Below are 27,672 nucleotides of genomic sequence, written 5' to 3' on the forward strand. Positions count from 1 at the left end.
TTAGCGTATGGCGCTGCGTGTGGTTAGCGTATGGCGCTGCGTGTGGTTAGCGTATGGCGCTGCGTGTGGTTAGCGTATGGCGCTGCGTGTGGTTAGCGTATGGCGCTGCGTGTGGTTAGCGTATGGCGCTGCGTGTGGTTAGCGTATGGCGCTGCGTGTGGTTAGCGTATGGCGCTGCGTGTGGTTAGCGTATGGCGCTGCGTGTGGTTAGCGTATGGCGCTGTGTGTGTTAGCGTATGGCGCTGTGTGTGGTTAACGCATGGCGCTGTGTGTGTTTAGCGTATGGGGCTGCGTGTGGTTAGCGTGGCGCTGCGTGGTTAGCGTATGGCGCTGCGTGTGGTTAGCGCTGCGTGTGGTTAGCGTATGGCGCTGCGTGTGGTTAATAGCGTGGCGCTGCGTGTAAAATTAGCGTATGGCGCTGCGTGTGGTTAGCGTATGGCGCTGCGTGTGGTTAGCGTATGGCGCTGCGTGTGGTTAGCGTATGGCGCTGCGTGCAGAAATAGCGTGGATGGCGCTGCGTGTAAAATTAGCGTATGGCGCTGCGTGTGTCGTATGGCGCTGCGTGTGGTTCCATATGGCGCTGCGTGTGGTTAGCGTATGGCGCTGCGTGTGGTTAGCGTATGGCGCTGCGTGTGGTTAGCGTATGGCGCTGCGTGTGGTTAACGTATGGCGCTGCGTGTGGTTAGCGTGGCGCTGCGTGTGGTTAGCGTATGGCGCTGCGTGTGGTTAGCGTATGGCGCTGCGTGTGGTTAGCGTATGGCGCTGCGTGTGGTGCGTATGGCGCTGCGTGTGGTTAGCGTATGGCGCTGTAGCGTATGGCGCTGCGTGTGGTTAGCGTATGGCGCTGGTGTGGTTAGCGCTGGCGCTGCGTGTGGTTAGCGTATGGCGCTGCGTGTGGTTAGCGCATGGCGCTGCGTGTGGTTAGCGCATGGCGCTGCGTGTGGTTAGCGCATGGCGCTGCGTGTGGTTAGCGCATGGCGCTGCGTGTGGTTAGCGTATGGCGCTGCGTGTGGTTAGCGTATGGCGCTGCGTGTGGTTAGCGTATGGCGCTGCGTGTGGTTAGCGTATGGCGCTGCGTGTGGTTAGCGTATGGCGCTGCGTGTGGTTAGCGTATGGCGCTGCGTGTGGTTAGCGTATGGCGCTGCGTGTGGTTAGCGTATGGGGCTGCGTGTGGTTAGCGTATGGGGCTGCGTGTGGTATTTTTGGAATTGGCAGTTCTAGGGTATCAGTTATCCTCACCTAGGCCCAGGGCCTAAAATTAACACCTGCTGAACGTGGGTAGATTTTGCCGTTGGCAGGTAAGAATGTATAATTCACCAGCTATGTTAGTGCTTGGCAGTACTCCAGGCTCTACAGTGTGGGTATTTCATAAAAATAGTCAAGCATGGGCCCAAGTGAGTTGTGATTTATAGCTAAATAAAAGCTGCAGTAGCTGCTTTCAAAGTATTAATGCCATTTTGTTTCGTATCTGTTAATGCACAAAGAAAGCAATAACATTAGGATTCAGATATCAGGCAGCAACACTGCCTGTCTGGGGGGCTGTGAGTGTGGAAATATTTGTTTTTAGAAGCAATGGGCACAGGCATAAAAGTTGGTCTAATTTACTCAAGTATCCTACAGTGATTTCTTGTTAATTTACATTGTTTTGTTCACGAGCTAGGTTACTTTTTCAATGTTTGAGTTTCCTCCCACTTCTAGCAAAAAGAGACCTCGTTGGCTCTCTACTAGTGACACAGGCACATGTGATAACTTGAGTGGCCCTGTTACCAAGGTAACCTTAAAAGGCCAGCTAAACATTTTTGTCTGATGTTTATGTTAAAAATACTCGGGTCACAGAATAGTAAATTACATTGAGAAATATAACCAATAACTCCTTACTAGTAATACATTTCTTGTTTTAGAAACATTACTAAGCATGGCAGTTTTTTTTTCTTTGTTTATGGCAGCACATTTTTAAAAATTATGGCAGGTAAAAAATCTGATTGGCTGGTAGATTTATTTTGTATCTACCTGCCACAGTGGCTGCTATACAAACAAGTTAGTTTTAGGCCCTGTCTAGGCCTGTCTGTGTCCTCTCCTTACCCTGTGTGTGTAGTTTGATAGAATAAAAGTTTACCAAACGCTCTTCAGCCCAGCTTGATCAAAACAGGAAATGAAGTCCTGAACTGACTGACTGGGGATAATGGAGAATAGGTAGACTTTCTCTTCCCAACTAACTGTGTGTGTGTGTGTGTGTGTGTGTGTGTGTGTGTGTGTGTGTGTGTGTGTGTGTGTGTGTGTGTGTGTGTGTGTGTGTGTGTGTGTGTGTGTGTGTGTGTGTGTGTGTGTGTGTGTGTGTGTTTGTGTGTGTGACTGTTAGTCCCACTGACTCTCTCCTCTGTCTCTGTGTGTGTGTGTGGTTTGACTGTTAGTCCCACTGACTCTCTCCTCTGTCTCTGTGTGTGTGTGTGTTTGACTGTTAGTCCCACTGACTCTCTCCTCTGTCTCTGTGTGTGTGTGTGGTTTGACTGTTAGTCCGACTGACTCTCTCCTCTGTCTCTGTGTGTGTGTGTGGTTTGACTGTTAGTCCGACTGACTGTCTCTGTGTGTGTGTGTGGTTTGACTGTTAGTCCCCCCTGACTCTCTCCCTCTCTGCAGCGCTGCACTCAGGCCGGCCAGTCGTTGATGGAGTTCTTGCAGGGAGCGGTGACTACTGCCACGCCCAACATCTCAGCGCTTGAGCCCAGGCCCCCGGGGAGGATGGCCTTGCTGCCCTGCTGCACCTCCCACCCCTGAATGCCCACAGCCAGGTCGCCCTCTCCACCCAGACACCCCCACTCTGACTGTAGACTGACCGACGGACGGCAGGCCCACTAACTCACCAGATGGGGTAGTGAGTATCGGTGGCCAAGGGCAGCGTAAGCTAACGGACAGCTACCTCTTCACCCCCCCCCCCCCCGGCACCTTACTCTTCACCCTGTCCAACCCCACTCTATTCCCAGCACCCCAAGACACCCTGGACAGGAGAGACTTGAGAGGACCTTGTAAAGTCCTTCTGAGGTGGGGTGTTGTTGCTGGGGTTTGTTCCTCAGCCTCAAGAGAGACTAGCAGGGGTGACTTGGCTTCCTGCCCGGCTTCCTGCCTGCTGTGTCAGGACAGTGTAGTGTAGCTGGTGGGCTGGGTGCTCCTCTGTCAGGGTGAGTTTGGGCCCCTGGGTCTGGGTCGACGTCGTGGCGTCTTCTCCTGAGAGTGGGATCCTCAGTGTGTCCAGAATGAACCGTCCGGCTCCCCCCGTCGAGGTCTCCTACAAGAACATGAGGTTCCTCATCACACACAACCCCACCAACGCCACCCTCGACACCTTCATCGAGGTGAGACAGAGAAGAACCTTCCACACAACACCACTAACACCACTAACACCACTAACACCACCAACGCCACCCTCGACACCTTCATCGAGGTGAGACAGAGAAGAACCTTCCACACAACACCACTAACACCACCAACGCCACCCTCGACACCTTCATCGAGGTGAGACAGAGAAGAACCTTCCACACAACACCACTAACACCACTAACACCACCAACGCCACCCTCGACACCTTCATCGAGGTGAGACAGAGAAGAACCTTCCACACAACACCACTAACACCACTAACACCACTAACACCACCAACGCCACCCTCGACACCTTCATCGAGGTGAGACAGAGAAGAACCTTCCACACAACACCACTAACACCACTCTTATCACCTTCATCGGGGTGAGACAGAGAAGAACCTTCCACACAACATCACTAACACCACTCTTATCACCTTCATCGGGGTGAGACAGAGAAGAACCTTCCACACAACACCACTAACACCACTCTTATCACCTTCATCGAGGTGAGACAGAGAAGAACCTTCCACACAACACCACTAACACCACTCTTATCACCTTCATCGAGGTGAGACAGAGAAGAACCTTCCACACAACACCACTAACACCACTCTTATCACCTTCATCGGGGTGAGACAGAGAAGAACCTTCCACACAACACCACTAACACCACTCTTATCACCTTCATCGAGGTGAGACAGAGAAGAACCTTCCACACAACACCACTAACACCACTCTTATCACCTTCATCGGGGTGAGACAGAGAAGAACCTTCCACACAACACCACTAACACCACTCTTATCACCTTCATCGAGGTGAGACAGAGAAGAACCTTCCACACAACACCACTAACACCACTCTTATCACCTTCATCGAGGTGAGACAGAGAAGAACCTTCCACACAACACCACTAACACCACTCTTATCACCTTCATCGAGGTGAGACAGAGAAGAACCTTCCACACAACACCACTAACACCACTCTTATCACCTTCATCGAGGTGAGACAGAGAAGAACCTTCCACACAACACCACACACCACTAACACCACTCTTATCACCTTCATCGAGGTGAGACAGAGAAGAACCTTCCACACAACACCACTAACACCACTCTTATCACCTTCATCGAGGTGAGACAGAGAAGAACCTTCCACACAACACCACTAACACCACTCTTATCACCTTCATCGGGGTGAGACAGAGAAGAACCTTCCACACAACACCACTAACACCACTCTTATCACCTTCATCGAGGTGAGACAGAGAAGAACCTTCCACACAACACCACTAACACCACTCTTATCACCTTCATCGAGGTGAGACAGAGAAGAACCTTCCACACAACACCACTAACACCACTCTTATCACCTTCATCGAGGTGAGACAGAGAAGAACCTTCCACACAACACCACTAACACCACTCTTATCACCTTCATCGGGGTGAGACAGAGAAGAACCTTCCACACAACACCACTAACACCACTCTTATCACCTTCATCGAGGTGAGACAGAGAAGAACCTTCCACACAACACCACTAACACCACTCTTATCACCTTCATCGAGGTGAGACAGAGAAGAACCTTCCACACAACACCACTAACACCACTCTTATCACCTTCATCGGGGTGAGACAGAGAAGAACCTTCCACACAACACCACTAACACCACTCTTATCACCTTCATCGAGGTGAGACAGAGAAGAACCTTCCACACAACACCACTAACACCACTCTTATCACCTTCATCGAGGTGAGACAGAGAAGAACCTTCCACACAACACCACTAACACCACTCTTATCACCTTCATCGGGTGAGACAGAGAAGAACCTTCCACACAACACCACTAACACCACTCTTATCACCTTCATCGAGGTGAGACAGAGAAGAACCTTCCACACAACACCACTAACACCACTCTTATCACCTTCATCGGGGTGAGACAGAGAAGAACCTTCCACACAACACCACTAACACCACTCTTATCACCTTCATCGGGGTGAGACAGAGAAGAACCTTCCACACAACACCACTAACACCACTCTTATCACCTTCATCGAGGTGAGACAGAGAAGAACCTTCCACACAACACCACTAACACCACTCTTATCACCTTCATCGGGGTGAGACAGAGAAGAACCTTCCACACAACACCACTAACACCACTCTTATCACCTTCATCGGGGTGAGACAGAGAAGAACCTTCCACACAACACCACTAACACCACTCTTATCACCTTCATCGAGGTGAGACAGAGAAGAACCTTCCACACAACACCACTAACACCACTCTTATCACCTTCATCGGGGTGAGACAGAGAAGAACCTTCCACACAACACCACTAACACCACTCTTATCACCTTCATCGAGGTGAGACAGAGAAGAACCTTCCACACAACACCACTAACACCACTCTTATCACCTTCATCGGGGTGAGACAGAGAAGAACCTTCCACACAACACCACTAACACCACTCTTATCACCTTCATCGGGGTGAGACAGAGAAGAACCTTCCACACAACACCACTAACACCACTCTTATCACCTTCATCGAGGTGAGACAGAGAAGAACCTTCCACACAACACCACTAACACCACTCTTATCACCTTCATCGGGGTGAGACAGAGAAGAACCTTCCACACAACACCACTAACACCACTCTTATCACCTTCATCGGGGTGAGACAGAGAAGAACCTTCCACACAACACCACTAACACCACTCTTATCACCTTCATCGAGGTGAGACAGAGAAGAACCTTCCACACAACACCACTAACACCACTCTTATCACCTTCATCGGGGTGAGACAGAGAAGAACCTTCCACACAACACCACTAACACCACTCTTATCACCTTCATCGGGGTGAGACAGAGAAGAACCTTCCACACAACACCACTAACACCACTCTTATCACCTTCATCGAGGTGAGACAGAGAAGAACCTTCCACACAACACCACTAACACCACTCTTATCACCTTCATCGAGGTGAGACAGAGAAGAACCTTCCACACAACACCACTAACACCACTCTTATCACCTTCATCGGGGTGAGACAGAGAAGAACCTTCCACACAACATCACTAACACCACTCTTATCACCTTCTTCGAGATGAGACCGAGAGGAATCTTCCAGACTGTTCTGGCTCTCGGTCGTCTAATCCTGCTGAGTTAGAAGTGGTACCTAGGTAACTGATCTAAAATCAGATTACTCCTCCGGGTTCACACTGCACGTTCTTAGCCCTGGGCTAAGCTTCATGAATATTCATGTTAGGTGAAAATGGAAATGTCACAATGAATGGAATTTGATGACAATTAATATTTAAATTGGGTGACAATCTGTGATTGGCTAACCCTGAAAACTTGTTTCTAAGAACAGAGTGTGAGCCTCTCAGGGAAAACCCAGAACTGATGGTAGATCAGCATCTAGGGAAAACTTAATCCAACTCAGTCTGATTTGGTATTACCACTGTAACTAGCTGTGTCATGTGACCGGGTGGTTACCAAATCAATCTAACTGGTATTACAACTGTCATTGTCAAACCTCCGACTCATGAATGGTTTTAATGAAGTTACCTCTCCCTATTCCAGGACCTGAAGCAGTATGGTGCAACAACAGTGGTGCGGGTGTGTGAGGTCACCTACGACAAGACACCTCTGGAGAAGGATGGCATCACAGTCATGGTGCGCAAAGATACACACACACACACACACACACACACACACACACATCGGATCCCTCTTCTCTACACTCTCTCACTAGGGTTCTATTCACTAGGAACCAAACGGAAGCAAAACAGGCTGAAACGAAGGGGGTCCTACCTGAACTTGTCCAGTGAGAAAAGCTTTTTTTCATTTTTCTGTTGCAAGACGTTTTGCTACGGTGCCAAAAGTTCTGGTACGCTGTGCATTAATGAATACGACCCTGGTGGTGTTCAGTAGGTACAAAATGAGGTGAAACGTGGCCTGCTACTGTCTGAACTGGCCCATTGAGACTAGTCTACTGCTACCTGAACTGGTCCATTGAGACTAGTCTACTGCAACCTGAACTGGTCCATTGAGACTAGTCTACTGCAACCTGAACTGGTCCATTGAGACTAGTCTACTGCTACCTGAACTGGTCCATTGAGACTAGTCTACTGCTGTCTGAACTGGTCCATTGAGACTAGTCTACTGCTGTCTGAACTGGTCCATTGAGACTAGTCTACTGCTGTCTGAACTGGTCCATTGAGACTAGTCTACTGCTGTCTGAACTGGTCCATTGAGACTAGTATACTGCTGTCTGAACTGGTCCATTGAGACTAGTCTACTGCTGTCTGAACTGGTCCATTGAGACTAGTCTACTGCTGTCTGAATTGGTCCATTGAGACTAGTCTACTGCTGTCTGAACTGGTCCATTGAGACTAGTCTACTCGCTCTGTTTAAAAAAAAATTATCCAGTATGTTCCTACTGACCCTGTTTCCTCTCTCTCTGCCATGTGGAGGATGTTATTCATGATCTCACCCTGCTGCACATGTGTTGGAGTAGAGGAAACACTACCTCCTTCCCCGAACACACACACACACACACACACACACACACACACACACACACACACACACACACACACACACACACACACACACACACACACACACACACACACACACACACACACACACACACACACACACACACACACACACACACACACATCTAGCTCAGCGTCAGGGTTTACCTCATGGTTTACTCCTCTCTTGTCTCCCAACATCCTCTCCTCTCACCTGGTCTTTCTTTTTCTTCACTCTCTCTCTCCTTTCTCTCTCTCCTTTCTCTCCCTCTGAGTTAATAATGTTGTTGAGAGCAGAGAGCGGGTACCCTCTCAGAGGAGGGGTAGCATCAGATGAGAAGAATGTAGGGATGTAGAGAATAGCTAGAGGCCCGGGTTACATAAGGCCCTTAACCACCCTCTGTCTGTTGTGTTATCAGAGTGACACGGTCACACAGAGTCCTCTCTCTTCTCTTCCCTGTGTGAGAGAGAGCCTTGTATCCTGGCTGACTGAGTCCTCTCTCTTCTCTTCCCTGTGTGAGAGAGAGCCTTGTATCCTGGCTGACTGAGTCCTCTCTCTTCTCTTCCCTGTGTGAGAGAGAGCCTTGTATCCTGGCTGACTGAGTCCTCTCTCTTCTCTTCCCTGTGTGAGCGAGAGCCTTGTATCCTGGCTGACTCAGTCCTCTCTCTCTTCCCTGTGTGAGAGAGAGCCTTGTATCCTGGCTGACTGAGTCCTCTCTCTTCTCTTCCCTGTGTGAGAGAGAGCCTTGTATCCTGGCTGACTGAGTCCTCTCTCTTCTCTTCCCTGTGTGAGAGAGAGCCTTGTATCCTGGCTGACTGAGTCCTCTCTCTTCTCTTCCCTGTGTGTGAGAGAGCCTTGTATCCTGGCTGACTGAGTCCTCTCTCTTCTCTTCCCTGTGTGAGAGAGAGCCTTGTATCCTGGCTGACTGATACCTCTCTCTTCTCTTCCCTGTGTGTGAGAGATCTTTGTATCCTGGCTGACTGAGTCCTCTCTCTTCTCTTCCCTGTGTGAGCGAGATCTTTGTATCCTGGCTGACTGAGTCCGGCTCTGGTCAAAGGTAGTGCACTATGTAGGGAATAGGGTTCCATAGGGCTCTGGTCAAAGGTAGTGCACTATGTAGGGAATAGGGTGCCATTTGGGACGTACCCTTGTACACTTGCTGACTGACTGGCTCAGTGCCTCCTCTTCAATAGGAACACAGCAGAGAGCAGAAGATTAGCCACCAGCTGAGAGAGACTGGCTGGCAGGTGAAACCCAGTTCCCTGTTCCCCTCCACATCTCCCTGAACTCCAGATGAAAACCGTGTTGTCTGTCTCATTCAGAACGCTGTGTAATGTGCTGTTCTGTCTGACATGGCTCGTGATGCTTTCATTGCTCAAAGAGGTTATTTATTGGCATTATATGGAGAAATGTTACTCCCTCAATCTCAATCACTTTAGTCTTACCAGTGTATCAGTAATGGTGGGGGTATAGGAGGCCATATATAACCAGTAATAACGGTGGTAAGTACCAGACGTGTGTCCATCCACCTTGTGACTGTCTTAACATAGACCATCCTCTGTAGCATGTGATAACGTTCAGCTGGCTGATATAAAGGGACTGTGGACTCATTCAGGAAGTGGCCCAAAATGGCACCCTATTGTGTCCATATAGTGCACTACTTTTGAGCAGAGCTGTGTGGGCCCTAATCATAAGTAGTGCACTGCACTATAAAGGGTGCCAGATTTGAGACTTATACTCTGCCAAACGTCTCGCTGGTTGTCGTATGAGAGTCAAGTTGCAGAGGAAGAAGGATACCATGGTGACAAGGTCTGTTCTGGGGGTTCTGAGAAACAGCCCAAGACGTATTTTCGGGCCGCAATTAGAACTCTGCCTCCTCCTCCTCCAAGTTCTTGTCTTTAGCTCTGGGCTGCGTTGGTTGGACTTGGAATGAGCTTCACGACATGAATAGCTTACTGTTGACATACCAGGCGGCTCTGTTCACCTCTTAGTAGATGTAAATGTTATTTTTAACCACATCCTCTCTACAGTCGAAGATTCTATTAGGGAGAGATTTACTCTCAAGGTTGTCACAACGGGTTCCTGTTGTGGGTTTTGCCTGTTTGTTACTGGTAGAATGGATCCTGTTGTGGGTTTTGCCTGTGTGTTACTGGTAGAATGGATCCTGTTGTGGGTTTTGCCTGTGTGTTACTGGTAGAATGGGTCCTGTTGTGTGTTACCGGTAGAATGGATCCTGTTGTGGGTTTTGCCTGTGTGTTACTGGTAGACTGGATCCTGTTGTGTGTTACTGGTAGAATGTATCCTGTTGTGTGTTACTGGTAGAATGGATCCTGTTGTGTGTTACTGGTAGAATGGATCCTGTTGTGTGTTACTGGTAGACTGGATCCTGTTGTGTGTTACTGGTAGACTGGATCCTGTTGTGTGTTACTGGTAGACTGGATCCTGTTGTGTGTTACTGGTAGAATGGATCCTGTTGTGTGTTACTGGTAGACTGGATCCTGTTGTGTGTTACTGGTAGACTGGATCCTGTTGTGTGTTACTGGTAGACTGGATCCTGTTGTGTGTTACTGGTAGACTGGATCCTGTTGTGTGTTACTGGTAGACTGGGTCCTGTTGTGTGTTACTGGTAGACTGGGTCCTGTTGTGTGTTACTGGTAGACTGGGTCCTGTTGTGTGTTACTGGTAGAATGGGTCCTGTTGTGTGTGTTACTGGTAGAATGGGTCCGGTTGTGTGTGTTACTGGTAGAATGGGTCCGGTTGTGTGTGTTACTGGTAGAATGGGTCCTGTTGTGTGTGTTACTGGTAGAATGGGTCCTGTTGTGTGTTACTGGTAGAATGGGTCCTGTTGTGTGTTTTGCCTGTGTGTCTAAAATGGCGCCCTAATATCCTATATGTTGCATTACTTTGTACCATTTTTTTCCCATGGCAAAAAATGTAAACCCGAAGCAGACCAAACTCGTTGATCCTTTAACTTGCTGGATGTTGTGGCTGTAGTTTGAAAAGCCATGTGACCCTGGATGACGACATAATGATGTTTCCAACATTATGGCTGTTTTCCCCAAAACGTTACAGCCGCTTGATGTTTTGTTTCCTTGTCACGATACTAATGAATATCACAATACTGGTATGGTCCCGACCCCTGGTATGGTCCCGACCCCTGGTATGGTCCCGACCCCTGGTATGGTCCCGACCCCTGGTATGGTCCCGAGCCCTGGTATGGTCCCGACCCCCGGCATGGTCCCAGACCCCCGGCATGGTCCCAGACCCCCGGCATGGTCCCAGACCCCCGGCATGGGTCCCAGACCCCCGGCATGGGTCCAGACCCCCGGCATGGGTCCCAGACCCCCGGCATGGGTCCCAGACCCCCGGCATGGGTCCCAGACCCCCGGCATGGGTCCCGACCCCCGGTATGGTCCCGACCCCCGGTATGGGTCCGACCCTGGGTTCTGGGCCCTATGACCCGTTTGGGACGCAGCCTGCAGTGTCCATGTGGAACGACCCTTAACCCCAGGATAGAGTTGGTTCACAGCCACCACACCTGTTGTTCCCTCACTGGAGATGATCAGAAGAAAACAGCAGCAGGAAACGCTGACTGGCGCTGACAAGACATCCTCTTGTTCATCCTGTAATATCAGTCCTTCAGATCACTTTCTTGTTTTGTTTTTTGAGAAAGTCCCAGTTGCACCCTTCTATTCATGGCAGTGTGAAATAGTGATGTCATCATAACATCTTTCCCAGCCAGGCCTGTGATCAGCTGAGCCCCCAAGGGCTTTTGACGGGAGTTGTTGTCTTGGTAACGCATTGTCGTCAAACACACAAGATGTTTGTCCCTGGGAGCAGGTATTGTGTTGTTGGAAGTCCCACTCCACTAGAAGATAAGAGATGTATCTCTGTGTGTGTTATTTTTTACATGTAACCTTTTATTTAACTAGGCAAGCCAGTTAAGAACAAATTCTTATTTACAATGACGGCCAAACCCGGACGACGCTGGGCCAATTGTGCGCCACCTTATGGGACCCTATGGGTCTCTAGTGTGACTGATCCCTCCTAGACACCCATGGTTTCTGCTTTAAGCCTTCATCTGTCCAATGGAGAAGTCAAACAGCTGGTTTGAGCATCCTTGATGCTGTATGGTGCATTAGGTCTACATCTGACCAGGTGATAGATATCTTAGTTAATCTACCATCGTTGTCTAGTCCTTCAATGAAAGAGTGTTTGTCATTATAGGGGATGGTAGCCCAACATGGCCAGAAAAATACATAGTATCCAACCGACTGATTTAATGTACACTAGCCAAACCAATTAAACGTTGAATTCAAACAGTTCCCCACAGTTCACTCCGTGAAGAAGAGGTGACCACACATCTGTTCTCTGTTGTGGTTCTGCAACAACTACAAACAAACCCCTGATAGTGTTGTCTGTGTTGACAGAAGGCTTTCCTGATGCTGTGGGTGCTGATGGAACATGTTACGTGTCCCAAATGGCACCCTATTGCCTACATTGTGTACTACTTGAGCCCTATTGTAGTGCACTATATAGGGAATTAGGGTACCATTTGAGATGAATCTAAATCAAATCAAATGTATTTATATAGCCCTTCGTACATCAGCTGATATCTCAAAGTGCTGTACAGAAACCCAGCCTAAAACCCCAAACGGCAAGCAATGCAGGTGTAGAAGCACGGTGGCTAGGAAAAACTCCCTAGAAAGGCCAAAACCTAGGAAGAAACCTAGAGAGGAACCAGGTTATGTGGGGTGGCCAGTCCTCTTCTGGCTGTGTCTGGTGGAGATTATAACAGAACATGGCCAAGATGTTCAAATGTTCATAAATGACCAGCATGGTCGAATAATAATAAGGCAGAACAGTTGAAACTGGAGCAGCAGCACGGTCAGGTGGACTGGGGACAGCAAGGAGTCATCATGTCAGGTAGTCCTGGAGCACGGTCCTAGGGCTCAGGTCCTCCGAGAGAGAGAAAGAAAGAGAGGAGAGAATTAGAGAACGCACACTTAGATTCACACAGGACACCGAATAGGACAGGAGAAGTACTCCAGATATAACAAACTGACCCTAGCCCCCCGACACATAAACTACTGTAGCATAAATACTGGAGGCTGAGACAGGAGGGGTCAGGAGACACTGTGGCCCCATCCGAGGACACCCCCAGACAGGGCCAAACAGGAAGGATATAACTCCACCCACTTTGCCGAAGCACAGCCCCCACACCACTACCACGCCCTCCGATACCACCAGTCACTGACTGAATGTTCCCACTGTTTGGATGGGAGGTGCTTGTTGAGATGGCAGGAACAGTGAATAGTGTAGGAAGGACACAGTGTGTTGTCTGTGGGGACAGTTGGTTCATGTTGTGAGTCATGCTTAGATGACTGAGGTTGGTACACTCTGCGTTCCTCTCTGTTACCTGGGTACAGATGTCTCATTACACAGTGTGTTGTCTGTGGGGACAGTTGGTTCATGTTGTGAGTCATGCTTAGATGACTGAGGTTGGTACACTCTGCGTTCCTCCCTGTTACGTGGGTACAGATGTCTCATTTCAGTGTGTAGCGGCTTGGAACCAGTTGTTTCAGACTTGCAGCGCTTCACAAACTCTTTAAAAACATTCACCCTCCGTAGGGGATTCTGCTTTGTCTGGTTCCTCAGTTTGAAGTAGATAAGGGTGCAGTGTTGAGCTGCTTTGTCTCGTAACAATGGGCTCCTCAGAGTGCCAATGCTAATCAGCTGTTTCTGTCAGAGAGACAGAACTGTACTGTTTATGATGTGTGATGCCGAAGACCATATTCCCACATTGTGTGGACAATTACATTGTTTTCTAATGTGAATGTATTTGTATGTTTTCCAGGACTGGGCCTTTGATGACGGTGCCCCTCCTCCCACTAAGATCGTAGATGATTGGCTGAACCTGCTGAAGACTAAGTTCCGTGAGGACCCTGGCTGCTGCGTGGCGGTGCACTGTGTTGCCGGGCTGGGACGGTACGGAGCATTAATACTCTTCTGTTTTAGGATTCTGATTGGGTGAGACAGTTGAACCAAGATCACAAGGCTGCAGTGTCACCCACCCACTGTGACGGCCACTGTCCCAGCAGCCACCAGTCTCTCCCCTTCTCCTACAGCCTGACCAGGGCCCTCTCTCAGCATGCACACAGAACCAAGCCAAAGTCAACTGTTAGCCAAGGGCCACTCCTTCACAACTAATCCACCGTTTATTATTCAAAGCACAGAGGTTGAGTTCTGAAAAACGTTGAAGCAGCATTTATTTCTATTGTGTGTCTAAGTATTTCCTCTCAGATTGGATCTCTACTAGTTAGCTCACCAGAACTCTGGTCAAAAGTAGTGCACTATATAGGGAATAGGGTGCCATTTGGGATGTAGCCAGTTGTCTTGTGAAATGTCAGTTAGCTGTATTCTGGTTGGCCATGCCCAGACTTGTAATGTATGTTCTGTAGTTGAGCCTCTGGACTCCTGTTGGCATGCCGTACATTAGTTCTTATGGTTGGCCATGCCGTACATTAGTTCTTACGGTTGGCCATGCCGTACATTAGTTAGTACGGTTGGCCATGCCGTACATTAGTTCGTACGGTTGGCCATGCCGTACATTAGTTCGTACGGTTGGCCATGCCGTACATTAGTTCTTATGGTTGGCCATGCCGTACATTAGTTCTTATGGTTGGCCATGCCGTACATTAGTTCTTACTGTTGGCCATGCCGTACATTAGTTCTTATGGTTGGCCGTGCCGTACATTAGTTCTTACTGTTGGCCATGCCGTACATTAGTTCTTATGGTTGGCCATGCCGTACATTAGTTCTTATGGTTGGCCGTGCCGTACATTAGTTCTTACTGTTGGCCATGCCGTACATTAGTTCTTATTGTTGGCCATGCCATACATTACCATACATTAGTTCTTATGGTTGGCCATGCCGTACATTAGTTCTTATGGTTGGCCGTGCCGTACATTAGTTCTTATGGTTGGCCGTGCCGTACATTAGTTCTTACTGTTGGCCGTGCCGTACATTAGTTCTTACTGTTGGCCATGCCGTACATTACCATACATTAGTTCTTACTGTTGGCCATGCCATACATTACCATACATTAGTTCTTACGGTTGGCCATGCCGTACATTACCATACATTAGTTCTTATGGTTGGCATGCCGTACATTAGTTCTTATGGTTGGCCATGCCGTACATTAGTTCTTATGGTTGGCCATGCCGTACATTACCATACATTAGTTCTTATGGTTGGCCATGCCGTACATTAGTTCTTATGGTTGGCCATGCCGTACATTAGTTCTTATGGTTGGCCATGCCGTACATTAGTTCTTATGGTTGGCCGTGCCGTACATTAGTTCTTATGGTTAGCCATGCCGTACATTAGTTCTTACTGTTGGCCATGCCATACATTACCATACATTAGTTCTTACTGTTGGCCATGCCGTACATTAGTTCTTACTGTTGGCCATGCCATACATTACCATACATTAGTTCTTACTGTTGGCCATGCCATACATTACCATACATTAGTTCTTACGGTTGGCCATGCCGTACATTACCATACATTAGTTCTTATGGTTGGCATGCCGTACATTAGTTCTTATGGTTGGCCATGCCGTACATTAGTTCTTATGGTTGGCCATGCCGTACATTAGTTCTTATGGTTGGCCATGCCGTAAATTACCATACATTAGTTCTTATGGTTGGCCATGCCGTACATTAGTTCTTATGGTTGGCCATGCCGTACATTAGTTCTTATGGTTGGCCATGCCGTACATTAGTTCTTATGGTTGGCCATGCCGTACATTAGTTCTTATGGTTGGCCATGCCGTACATTAGTTCTTATGGTTGGCCATGCCGTACATTAGTTCTTATGGTTGGCCATGCCGTACATTAGTTCTTATGGTTGGCCATGCCGTACATTAGTTCTTATGGTTGGCCATGCCGTACATTAGTTCTTACGGTTGGCCATGCCGTACATTAGTTCTTACGGTTGGCCATGCCGTACATTAGTTCTTACGGTTGGCCATGCCGTACATTAGTTCTTACGGTTGGCCATGCCGTACATTAGTTCTTACGGTTGGCCATGCCAACCAACATAACAGAGGAGTTGACTAAATAGAAGCACAAACTGATCTGGTTACCAGGCTCATTTTAGCCCTGTCCTGTCTGGTGTTCCTTCAGGTGTCCTCTATGGCAGAGGAGAGACAACGAGTCACATCTGTACTGATGGAGTATATTATCTAGTAGAGGAGAAGATGTCTCAAATGGTACCCTATTCTATACATCGTGCACTACTTTTGACCAGAGCCCTGTGGGCAATAGGGAGCCATTAAACCAGGTTAAACCAGGCCTTTGGTACTAATAATGGTTGAGCTCATTGGTAGGAAGCTGAAGGAGCCCCTGTTCCCCTCCCTCTCTGGGTAAGCTGAAGGAGCCCCCCAGCCCCTGGCCTCCCCAGGCTCTTCCCTCCCCTCCTGTGTTAGCTGAAGGAGCCCCCCAGCCACCTGGCCTCCCCAGGCTCTTCTCTCCTCCTGTGTTAGCTGAAGGAGCCACCCAGACCCCTGGCCTCCCCAGGCTCTTCCCTCCCCTCCTGTGTTAGCTGAAGGAGCCACCCAGCCCCCTGGCCTCCCCAGGCTCTTCCCTCCCCTCCTGTGTTAGCTGAAGGAGCTCTTCCCTCCCCTCCTGTGTTAGCTGAAGGAGCCTCCCAGCCCCCTGACCTCCCCAGGCTCTTCCCTCCCCTCCTGTGTTAGCTGAAGGAGCCACCCAGCCCCTGACCTCCCCAGGCTCTTCCCTCCTCCTGTGTTAGCTGAAGGAGCCACCCAGCCCCCTGGCCTCCCCAGGCCCTTCTCTCCCCTCCTGTGTTAGCTGAAGGAGCCACCCAGCCCCCTGACCTCCCCAGGCTCTTCCCTCCCCTCCTGTGTTAGCTGAAGGAGCCACCCAGCCCCTGACCTCCCCAGGCTCTTCCCTCCCTCCTGTGTTAGCTGAAGGAGCTCCCCGGCCTCCCTCCTGTGTTAGCTGAAGGAGCTCCCCGGCCTCCCCTCCCTGGGTTGGTGAAGCACCGTCTATCTCTGACGTACTGGAGACCTCCTCTGGGACTCGTCTGTGGTTTTTGACAGGGCGCCAATGTTTACTTTACTCTGAACTGTTGGTTGTCCTGTTAATCAGCTGGGGAGTCTTTGGCTTTCAGCTGGTAACCTCTGCAACATCTAAGTGGTCTGGGGGCTGATATGGCTGGACAGGGTAGAGTTAGATGAATATGTTTGAATGTCTCCTGTCCATGCAGGCAGGCACCTCATCTGTTTCACTGATTCCTAGAAGTCCCGTGTTTGTGTTAGTGGTGTTATGCTCTTCAGCTCTCTATTTCCACACTGACTTACCGTAACCACAGTAACAACCCATATAAGGCTAGAAAAGGGGAAAGTGGGCTACAGCTTTTCCTAATGATTTGTTACCTGTAAATATTAGTGGCCAAATACAGCACAACTAGTTCCATCTCTCAACGTGCAGCAGGGCTTTGCTCTGTCCAAACCAGAATGAACTCCATTCCCTGGGAACTGGCTGTGTTGTGACAACATGGAGAGAGAGACGTTGCTGGGGGCATAACAGGAAGGATACTAATGGATGTCTTTTAATTCCCCGTCTTAATATGTGAATGCTGTTTCTAACGTCCCAAATGGTGCTATATTCCCTATTAAGTACACTACTTTTGACCAGGGCCCATAAGGTTCTGACTGTGTCTTTAAGTCCCAGTATTAACAGCAGTCTAACTGTGTCTAAGTCCCAGTATTAGTTCCAGTATTAACAGCAGTCTGACTGTGTCTTTAAGTCCCAGTATTAGTCCCAGTATTAACAGCAGTCTGACTGTGTCTTTAAGTCCCAGTATTAGTTCCAGTATTAACAGCAGTCTAACTGTGTCTTTAAGTCCCAGTATTAGTTCCAGTATTAACAGCAGTCTGACTGTGTCTTTAAGTCCCAGTATTAGCAGCAGTCTGACTGTGTCTATAAGTCCCAGTATTAGTCCCAGTATTAACAGCAGTCTGACTGTGTCTTTAAGTCCCAGTATTAGTAGCAGTCTGACTGTGTCTTTAAGTCCCAGTATTAGCAGCAGTCTGACTGTGTCTTTAAGTCCCAGTATTAGCAGCAGTCTGACTGTGTCTTTAAGTCCCAGTATTAACAGCAGTCTGACTGTGTCTTTAAGTCCCAGTATTAGTCCCAGTATTAGTAGCAGTCTGACTGTGTCTTTAAGTCCCAGTATTAGTCCCAGTATTAGTAGCAGTCTGACTGTGTCTTTAAGTCCCAGTATTAGTCCCAGTATTAGTAGCAGTCTGACTGTGTCTTTAAGTCCCAGTATTAGCAGCAGTCTGACTGTGTCTAAGTCCCAGTATTAGTCCCAGTATTAACAGCAGTCTGACTGTGTCTTTAAGTCCCAGTATTAACAGCAGTCTGACTGTGTCTTTAAGTCCCAGTATTAGTCCCAGTATTAGTAGCAGTCTGACTGTGTCTTTAAGTCCCAGTATTAGTCCCAGTATTAGTAGCAGTCTGACTGTGTCTTTAAGTCCCAGTATTAGTCCCAGTATTAGCAGCAGTCTGACTGTGTCTTTAAGTCCCAGTATTAGTCCCAGTATTAGCAGCAGTCTGACTGTGTCTATAAGTCCCAGTATTAGTCCCAGTATTAGCAGCAGTCTGACTGTGTCTTTAAGTCCCAGTATTAACAGCAGTCTGACTGTGTCTATAAGTCCCAGTATTAGTCCCAGTATTAGCAGCAGTCTGACTGTGTCTTTAAGTCCCAGTATTAACAGCAGTCTGACTGTGTCTTTAAGTCCCAGTATTAGTAGCAGCATGTAAAGGCTGTTTCTTTGCGTTTCTCCCTCCAGGGCTCCTGTGCTGGTGGCTCTGGCTCTGATCGAGGGCGGGATGAAGTATGAGGAGGCAGTTCAGTTCATCAGGCAGTATGTACACCACACCTCCAGATTCAGTTCATCAGGCAGTATGTACACCTCACCTCTAGATTCAGTTCATCAGGCAGTATGTACATCTCACCTCTAGATTCAGTTCATCAGGCAGTATGTACACCTCACCTCTAGATTCAGTTCATCAGGCAGTATGTACACCTCACCTCTAGATTCAGTTCAGTTCATCAGGCAGTATGTACATCTCACCTCCAGATTCAGTTCAGTTCATCAGGCAGTATGTACACCTCACCTCTAGATTCCGTTCATCAGGCAGTATGTACACCTCACCTCTAGATTCAGTTCATCAGGCAGTATGTACATCTCACCTCTAGATTCAGTTCATCAGGCAGTATGTACACCTCACCTCTAGATTCAGTTCAGTTCATCAGGCAGTATGTACACCTCACCTCTAGATTCAGTTCATCAGGCAGTATGTACACCTCACCTCTAGATTCAGTTCATCAGGCAGTATGTACACCTCACCTCCAGATTCAGTTCATCAGGCAGTATGTACACCTCACCTCCAGATTCAGTTCATCAGGCAGTATGTACACCTCACCTCTAGATTCAGTTCAGTTCATCAGGCAGTATGTACACCTCACCTCCAGATTCAGTTCAGTTCATCAGGCAGTATGTACACCTCACCTCCAGATTCAGTTCATCAGGCAGTATGTACATCTCACCTCCAGATTCAGTTCATCAGGCAGTATGTACATCTCACCTCCAGATTCAGTTCATCAGGCAGTATGTACACCTCACCTCCAGATTCAGTTCAGTTCATCAGGCAGTATGTACACCTCACCTCCAGATTCAGTTCATCAGGCAGTATGTACATCTCACCTCTAGATTCAGTTCATCAGGCAGTATGTACACCTCACCTCCAGATTCAGTTCAGTTCATCAGGCAGTATGTACACCTCACCTCCAGATTCAGTTCAGTTCATCAGGCAGTATGTACACCTCACCTCCAGATTCAGTTCATCAGGCAGTATGTACATCTCACCTCTAGATTCAGTTCATCAGGCAGTATGTACACCTCACCTCCAGATTCAGTTCATCAGGCAGTATGTACATCTCACCTCTAGATTCAGTTCATCAGGCAGTATGTACACCTCACCTCCAGATTCAGTTCATCAGGCAGTATGTACACCTCACCTCTAGATTCAGTTCATCAGGCAGTATGTACACCTCACCTCCAGATTCAGTTCATCAGGCAGTATGTAGATCTCACCTCTAGATTCAGTTCATCAGGCAGTATGTACACCTCACCTCCAGATTCAGTTCATCAGGCAGTATGTACATCTCACCTCTAGATTCAGTTCATCAGGCAGTATGTACACCTCACCTCTAGATTCAGTTCAGTTCATCAGGCAGTATGTACACCTCACCTCTAGATTCAGTTCATCAGGCAGTATGTACACCTCACCTCCAGATTCAGTTCATCAGGCAGTATGTACATCTCACCTCTAGATTCAGTTCATCAGGCAGTATGTACACCTCACCTCCAGATTCAGTTCAGTTCATCAGGCAGTATGTACATCTCACCTCCAGATTCAGTTCAGTTCATCAGGCAGTATGTACATCTCACCTCCAGATTCAGTTCATCAGGCAGTATGTACACCTCACCTCCAGATTCAGTTCAGTTCATCAGGCAGTATGTACACCTCACCTCCAGATTCAGTTCATCAGGCAGTATGTACACCTCACCTCCAGATTCAGTTCAGTTCATCAGGCAGTATGTACACCTCACCTCTAGATTCAGTTCATCAGGCAGTATGTACACCTCACCTCCAGATTCAGTTCAGTTCATCAGGCAGTATGTACACCTCACCTCCAGATTCAGTTCATCAGGCAGTATGTACACCTCACCTCCAGATTCAGTTCAGTTCATCAGGCAGTATGTACATCTCACCTCCAGATTCAGTTTATCAGGCAGTATGTACATCTCACCTCCAGATTCAGTTCATCAGGCAGTATGTACACCTCACCTCCAGATTCAGTTCAGTTCATCAGGCAGTATGTACACCTCACCTCCAGATTCAGTTCAGTTCATCAGGCAGTATGTACACCTCACCTCTAGATTCAGTTCATCAGGCAGTATGTACACCTCACCTCCAGATTCAGTTCAGTTCATCAGGCAGTATGTACATCTCACCTCCAGATTCAGTTCATCAGGCAGTATGTACATCTCACCTCTAGATTCAGTTCATCAGGCAGTATGTACACCTCACCTCCAGATTCAGTTCAGTTCATCAGGCAGTATGTACATCTCACCTCCAGATTCAGTTCATCAGGCAGTATGTACACCTCACCTCCAGATTCAGTTCAGTTCATCAGGCAGTATGTACACCTCACCTCCAGATTCAGTTCAGTTCATCAGGCAGTATGTACATCTCACCTCCAGATTCAGTTCAGTTCATCAGGCAGTATGTACATCTCACCTCCAGATTCAGTTCATCAGGCAGTATGTACATCTCACCTCTAGATTCAGTTCATCAGGCAGTATGTACATCTCACCTCTAGATTCAGTTCATCAGGCAGTATGTACACCTCACCTCCAGATTCAGTTCATCAGGCAGTATGTACATCTCACCTCCAGATTCAGTTTATCAGGCAGTATGTACATCTCACCTCCAGATTCAGTTCATCAGGCAGTATGTACACCTCACCTCCAGATTCAGTTCAGTTCATCAGGCAGTATGTACACCTCACCTCCAGATTCAGTTCATCAGGCAGTATGTACACCTCACCTCCAGATTCAGTTCAGTTCATCAGGCAGTATGTACACCTCACCTCCAGATTCAGTTCATCAGGCAGTATGTACACCTCACCTCCAGATTCAGTTCAGTTCATCAGGCAGTATGTACACCTCACCTCCAGATTCAGTTCAGTTCATCAGGCAGTATGTACATCTCACCTCCAGATTCAGTTTATCAGGCAGTATGTACATCTCACCTCCAGATTCAGTTCATCAGGCAGTATGTACACCTCACCTCTAGATTCAGTTCAGTTCATCAGGCAGTATGTACACCTCACCTCTAGATTCAGTTCATCAGGCAGTATGTACACCTCACCTCCAGATTCAGTTTATCAGGCAGTATGTACACCTCACCTCCAGATTCAGTTCATCAGGCAGTATGTACATCTCACCTCTAGATTCAGTTCATCAGGCAGTATGTACACCTCACCTCTAGATTCAGTTCATCAGGCAGTATGTACATCTCACCTCTAGATTCAGTTCATCAGGCAGTATGTACATCTCACCTCCAGATTCAGTTCATCAGGCAGTATGTACATCTCACCTCTAGATTCAGTTCAGTTCATCAGGCAGTATGTACATCTCACCTCTAGATTCAGTTCATCAGGCAGTATGTACACCTCACCTCCAGATTCAGTTTATCAGGCAGTATGTACACCTCACCTCCAGATTCAGTTCATCAGGCAGTATGTACACCTCACCTCTAGATTCAGTTCAGTTTATCAGGCAGTATGTACATCTCACCTCTAGATTCAGTTCATCAGGCAGTATGTACACCTCACCTCCAGATTCAGTTCAGTTCATCAGGCAGTATGTACATCTCACCTCTAGATTCAGTTCATCAGGCAGTATGTACACCTCACCTCTAGATTCAGTTCAGTTTATCAGGCAGTATGTACATCTCACCTCTAGATTCAGTTCAGTTTATCAGGCAGTATGTACACCTCACCTCTAGATTCAGTTCAGTTTATCAGGCAGTATGTACATCTCACCTCTAGATTCAGTTCAGTTTATCAGGCAGTATGTACACCTCACCTCCAGATTCAGTTCAGTTTATCAGGCAGTATGTACATCTCACCTCTAGATTCAGTTTATCAGGCAGTATGTACACCTCACCTCCAGATTCAGTTCATCAGGCAGTATGTACACCTCACCTCCAGATTCAGTTCATCAGGCAGTATGTACACCTCACCTCTAGATTCAGTTCAGTTCATCAGGCAGTATGTACACCTCACCTCCAAATTCAGTTCAGTTTATCAGGCAGTATGTACATCTCACCTCTAGATTCAGTTCAGTTCATCAGGCAGTATGTACACCTCACCTTTAGATTCAGTTCATCAGCAGTAGGAACATTCACCTTCCGTCTCTTGATGTTTTTAAGGAGAGTGGAAGTCCACTCAACCTTTTTAGTGTTGTTCCTGTTTCATCTGACAGCTGTATATTTAGATGGGGACATTATGGGACATCATGAGGAGGGAGAAAGGGATTGAACCGGTCTGTACTGAGGGGTATTATGGGACATCATGAGGAGGGAGAAAGGGATTGAACCGCTCTGTACTGAGGGGTATTATGGGACATCATGAGGAGGGAGAAAGGGATTGAACCGCTCTGTACTGAGGGGGATTATGGGACATCATGAGGAGGGAGAAAGGGATTGAACCGCTCTGTACTGAGGGGGATTATGGGACATCATGAGGAGGGAGAAAGGGATTGAACCGATCTGTACTGAGGTGGATTATGGGACATCATGAGGAGGGAGAAAGGGATTGAACCGCTCTGTACTGAGGGGGATTATGGGACATCATGAGGAGGGAGAAAGGGATTGAACCGCTCTGTACTGAGGGGGATTATGGGACATCATGAGGAGGGAGAAAGGGATTGAACCGCTCTGTACTGAGGGGGATTATGGGACATCATGATTCACATCACATGATTATGTGGTTTGAGCCGGGAGTGTCTTTCACTCCGCCAGGGCTCTGCACACCTCTGTACTGAGGAGGATTATGGGACATCATGAGGAGGGAGAAAGGGATTGAAATGCTCTGTACTGAGGAGGATTATGTGGTTTGAGTCGGGAGTGTCTTTCACTCCGCCAGGGCTCTGCACACCTCTGTACTGAGGAGGATTATGGGACATCATGAGGAGGGAGAAAGGGATTGAAATGCTCTGTACTGAGGAGGATTATGTGGTTTGAGCCAGGAGTGTCTTTCACTCTGCCAGGGCTCTGCACACCTCTGTACTGAGGAGGATTATGGGACATCATGAGGAGGGAGAAAGGGATTGAAATGCTCTGTACTGAGGAGGATTATGTGGTTTGAGCCAGGAGTGTCTTTCACTCCGCCAGGGCTCTGCACACCTCTGTACTGAGGAGGATTATGGGACATCATGAGGAGGGAGAAAGGGATTGAACCGCTCTGTACTGAGGGGGATTATGGGACATCATGAGGAGGGAGAAAGGGATTGAACCGCTCTGTACTGAGGGGGATTATGGGACATCATGAGGAGGGAGAAAGGGATTGAACCGCTCTGTACTGAGGGGGATAATGGGACATCATGATTCACATCACATGATTATGTGGTTTGAGTCGGGAGTGTCTTTCACTCCGCCAGGGCTCTGCACACCTCTGTACTGAGGAGGATTATGGGACATCATGAGGAGGGAGAAAGGGATTGAAATGCTCTGTACTGAGGAGGATTATGTGGTTTGAGCCAGGAGTGTCTTTCACTCTGCCAGGGCTCTGCACACCTCTGTACTGAGGAGGATTATGTGGTTTGAGCCAGGAGTGTCTTTCACTCCGCCAGGGCTCTGCACACCTCTGTACTGAGCAGGATTATGGGACATCATGAGGAGGGAGAAAGGGATTGAAATGCTCTGTACTGAGGAGGATTATGTGGTTTGAGCCGGGAGTGTCTTTCACTCTGCCAGGGCTCTGCACACCTCTGTACTGAGGAGGATTATGTGGTTTGAGTCGGGAGTGTCTTTCACTCTGCCAGGGCTCTGCACACCTCTGGATTCTTCTGACACTCATTGGCTCTACATTATGGGTCAGGTTCTCTGGAAAAACATCAAGCCTACTACCTTCCTGGACTGAGCACCGTAATGCTCAATGGACAATCTGAATTTAAGGTGCTTTTTAGTCCAGGAATAAATAGGCTTCGTGTGGATCTGGGAAAATCATCCCCTAAGTGAATTATAATTGTCTCTTTACATGAGGGCCCTTGTATACAGCAAAGGTGTGTGTGTGTGTGTGGCTACAGTGTCAAGCTGTTTAGCTTCACATATAAAGGGCCCCTAGTCCCCAAATGTTGCACTGTTTTTAACCAGAGCCCTGTGGGCCCCTAGTCCCTAAATGTTACACTGTTTTTAACCAGAGCCCTGTGGGCCCCTAGTCCCTAAATGTTACACTGTTTTTAACCAGAGCCCTGTGGGCCCCTAGTCCCTAAATGTTGCACTGCTTTTATTTAACCAGAGTGGACACTGGTCAGAAGTAGTGAACAGGGTGCCAATTGGGACACAACAGAAGTTCCTGTAGGGAGTAACCGTAGACCTGTCTCTCTCTGTCTCCTCAGGAAGCGCAGGGAGCGATCAACAGCAAGCAGCTGACCTACCTGGAGAAATACCGCTCCAGACAGAGACTACGCTTCAAAGACCCTCACAAACACAAGAACAAGTGCTGTGTGATGTGATGATGTGGTGTGACCCCGCAGCCCGCCTGTTCTGACCCATATAGAACGACTACATGAACTTTAACATTGGACCGACCTCCACCCCGCTAAGATGCATTTAGGACTTGACCTGTTGTCTGTTTCCATGGGGACAGTTAGTTGCCACTGTTCTGTTGGGATTCTTCTGCTTCTCATTCTCAGGGCTGTTAGAGACCATCTCCTCTCTGATGTCTTTGAATGAACACGTTCGTCCCCAACTGCCGGCCAATTGATCTCATAGAGAGGAAAAACAAACGAGCCCTATTTCCATCAAGTACACACTGACACACACTATTTTGCACTGATTGTAACATACTGTGACATACACACACAGCGCCATTGACCACCAGACCAACCCCTCAACCAGCAGCAACACTGTCAGCTTGGTCCCAGGCCTGATTGTTCCTCTTTCCTCCCTGCTGCTAGGTAGCACTGACCCAACCCAAAGCACTGTCAATGAAACACACCGACCCACCACTAGCTGTCACAACAGGTCTGCATCACCATACACCATGTTAACTGAAAGCCCCTGCTAGCCATGATGACATGAATGAAATAATCATGAAAAATAACAGATTTTATGCTGTCTGTGTGTTTTTATCTCAATGTTTCAAGGAAATCCAGTTTAACTTCTTTGTTCAATTGAAATGCCATCCACAGAGCTCAGCCATCTTGCTCCTTGCTCCGTTTTCATAATGCATGTAAGTTAACACTTGTTAGAATCATGTCCTTGTCTCCTTGTCTTGAGGATATGGGGATGCGGGATGGGACTTAAAATAGGACGAGGTTTTGTGCTGAGTCGCCGGTTTTTTAAATAGCAATATTTTTTACATTGTGATATGAAATACTCTGGGATCAGGATTCTTCACCACTGACTGCTTCTGTTGTACAACATGAAGGATCTCAGTGTATCATGTAGGAGTCAGCTGAGCCTGGGTGGGCTTGGTAGGCAACACCGTCTGTGTCCCAGATGGCACCCTATTCCCTATATAGTGCACTACTTTTGACCAGAGGTCTATGGGCTACAATGCCTTGAAATATACACAAAAACATGGACTCGCACTGATCCTATGGGCTCCGGTCAAAAGTTGTGCACTATATAGGGAGTAGGGTGCCATCTGGGACGCGTACTATGCTTTGGGAACATAAACATGGCGGTGCCCCGTAGTCGTCTCTGGGATGAAAAACAGCCAACTGAACCGTCTGCTCAGAAATAACGTCCTGGCTCTGTATCTGTCAGTGTGGATAGAAATGTCTCTCATCTTGCCTCTGAAATAGCACCCTATTCCCCTTTTATAGTGCACTACTATATAGCACACTTTTGACTATAGTCCTATGGGCTCTGGTCAAAGGTAGTGCACTAAATAGGGAATAGGGTGCAAGATGCAGTCTCAGTTAAGGACAGGTACTGAAGGAATGACTGGTATCCTAGGAAGAAAGCTGTCACATTTATCTGCTGCCTTGGAAGTAACCCACTTCAGATTGTTCACAGTTAATGAAGTACAATAAATAAAGTAATTGTTTAAAGTAAACTGACCTTTTTTGTGCTTTATTCAGGAGTTGACTTGTGGGAGAACGAATCATTTTAAACAACCACTTTTGCCTTGTTGTGATAACAAGCTCAAATGCCGCCATCTAGTGGCCATGTGTAGTTATTCACATTATTAGTAGTGGCATTGTTGGCCTGAATTAGAGTTTTTGCAATTTCTGAAATAGATTTATCGTTTTCTCTTCAATGACCATATTGTTAATTTGAGATTATAACATGGCACATGTATCATCTATATTGTAGATTAAGTCATCACTTTATTATCTCAAACATTCCTGTTTGTACAACAATGACGTATGATATACAGCCTACTTCCGGACGGAATCTAATTACAATTGAGAAAGAGGGCAGAGCTCGAGCGGCAAATTCTATGTCCTTTGTTGTATTATATAAACGTCTTGTTCGTGGTGATATTGTCTATATATAAATCACGCAGGTCTTTTTGCCTGTGGCACGTCCGATATAGCTAATTCTGGAAAGGACCCGAGATAAACGCAAGGCACAGTGCAGACGGTAGGCTAATTCAAATGCATCTTTGTCTTGCATGAGCATCCTTATTAACCGGCACCCAATGTAGGCCAAGTCTATCTAACGGTTCAAAATGTGTTCTGGTCATTGTATGAAAACCTCGGCGCACCAACCACGATTTTAACTGGAGAATACATGGTTTTACTGGTGATGGGGAGAACAATCTAGAAATGAAATGTATTCAATGTGCTGCAAATGTAGCAAAACATGTTCAATGTATTTACATTAGCCTCATATAGCCTCACCGTGGCATCCAGGG

The 27,672-nt window shown here is 47.7% G+C and overlaps 1 protein-coding gene across 2 annotated transcripts; it reads left to right on the plus strand.

Moving 5' to 3' along the window:
• Positions 1-2,738: 2,738 nt before the first annotated feature.
• LOC124027684 (protein tyrosine phosphatase type IVA 3-like) lies at positions 2,739-26,868 on the plus strand. 2 transcript variants are annotated; one of them, XM_046340051.1, is made up of 5 exons: positions 2,739-3,350; positions 6,955-7,047; positions 13,772-13,902; positions 18,797-18,871; positions 25,202-26,868. In XM_046340051.1, exons 1-5 carry the CDS (start codon positions 3,252-3,254, stop codon positions 25,233-25,235), a joined length of 432 nt encoding a protein of 143 aa, XP_046196007.1. In that variant the 5' UTR covers positions 2,739-3,251; the 3' UTR covers positions 25,236-26,868. The 2 variants fall into 2 exon arrangements, with proteins under 2 accessions (XP_046196007.1, XP_046196009.1); XM_046340053.1 differs by having other exon boundaries at positions 3,153-3,350; positions 18,797-18,875.
• The last annotated feature ends 804 nt before the right edge of the window (positions 26,869-27,672 follow it).

Source organism: Oncorhynchus gorbuscha, unplaced genomic scaffold, assembly GCF_021184085.1.
Source record: "Oncorhynchus gorbuscha isolate QuinsamMale2020 ecotype Even-year unplaced genomic scaffold, OgorEven_v1.0 Un_scaffold_3468, whole genome shotgun sequence".
Classification (NCBI taxonomy): Eukaryota; Metazoa; Chordata; class Actinopteri; order Salmoniformes; family Salmonidae; genus Oncorhynchus; species Oncorhynchus gorbuscha.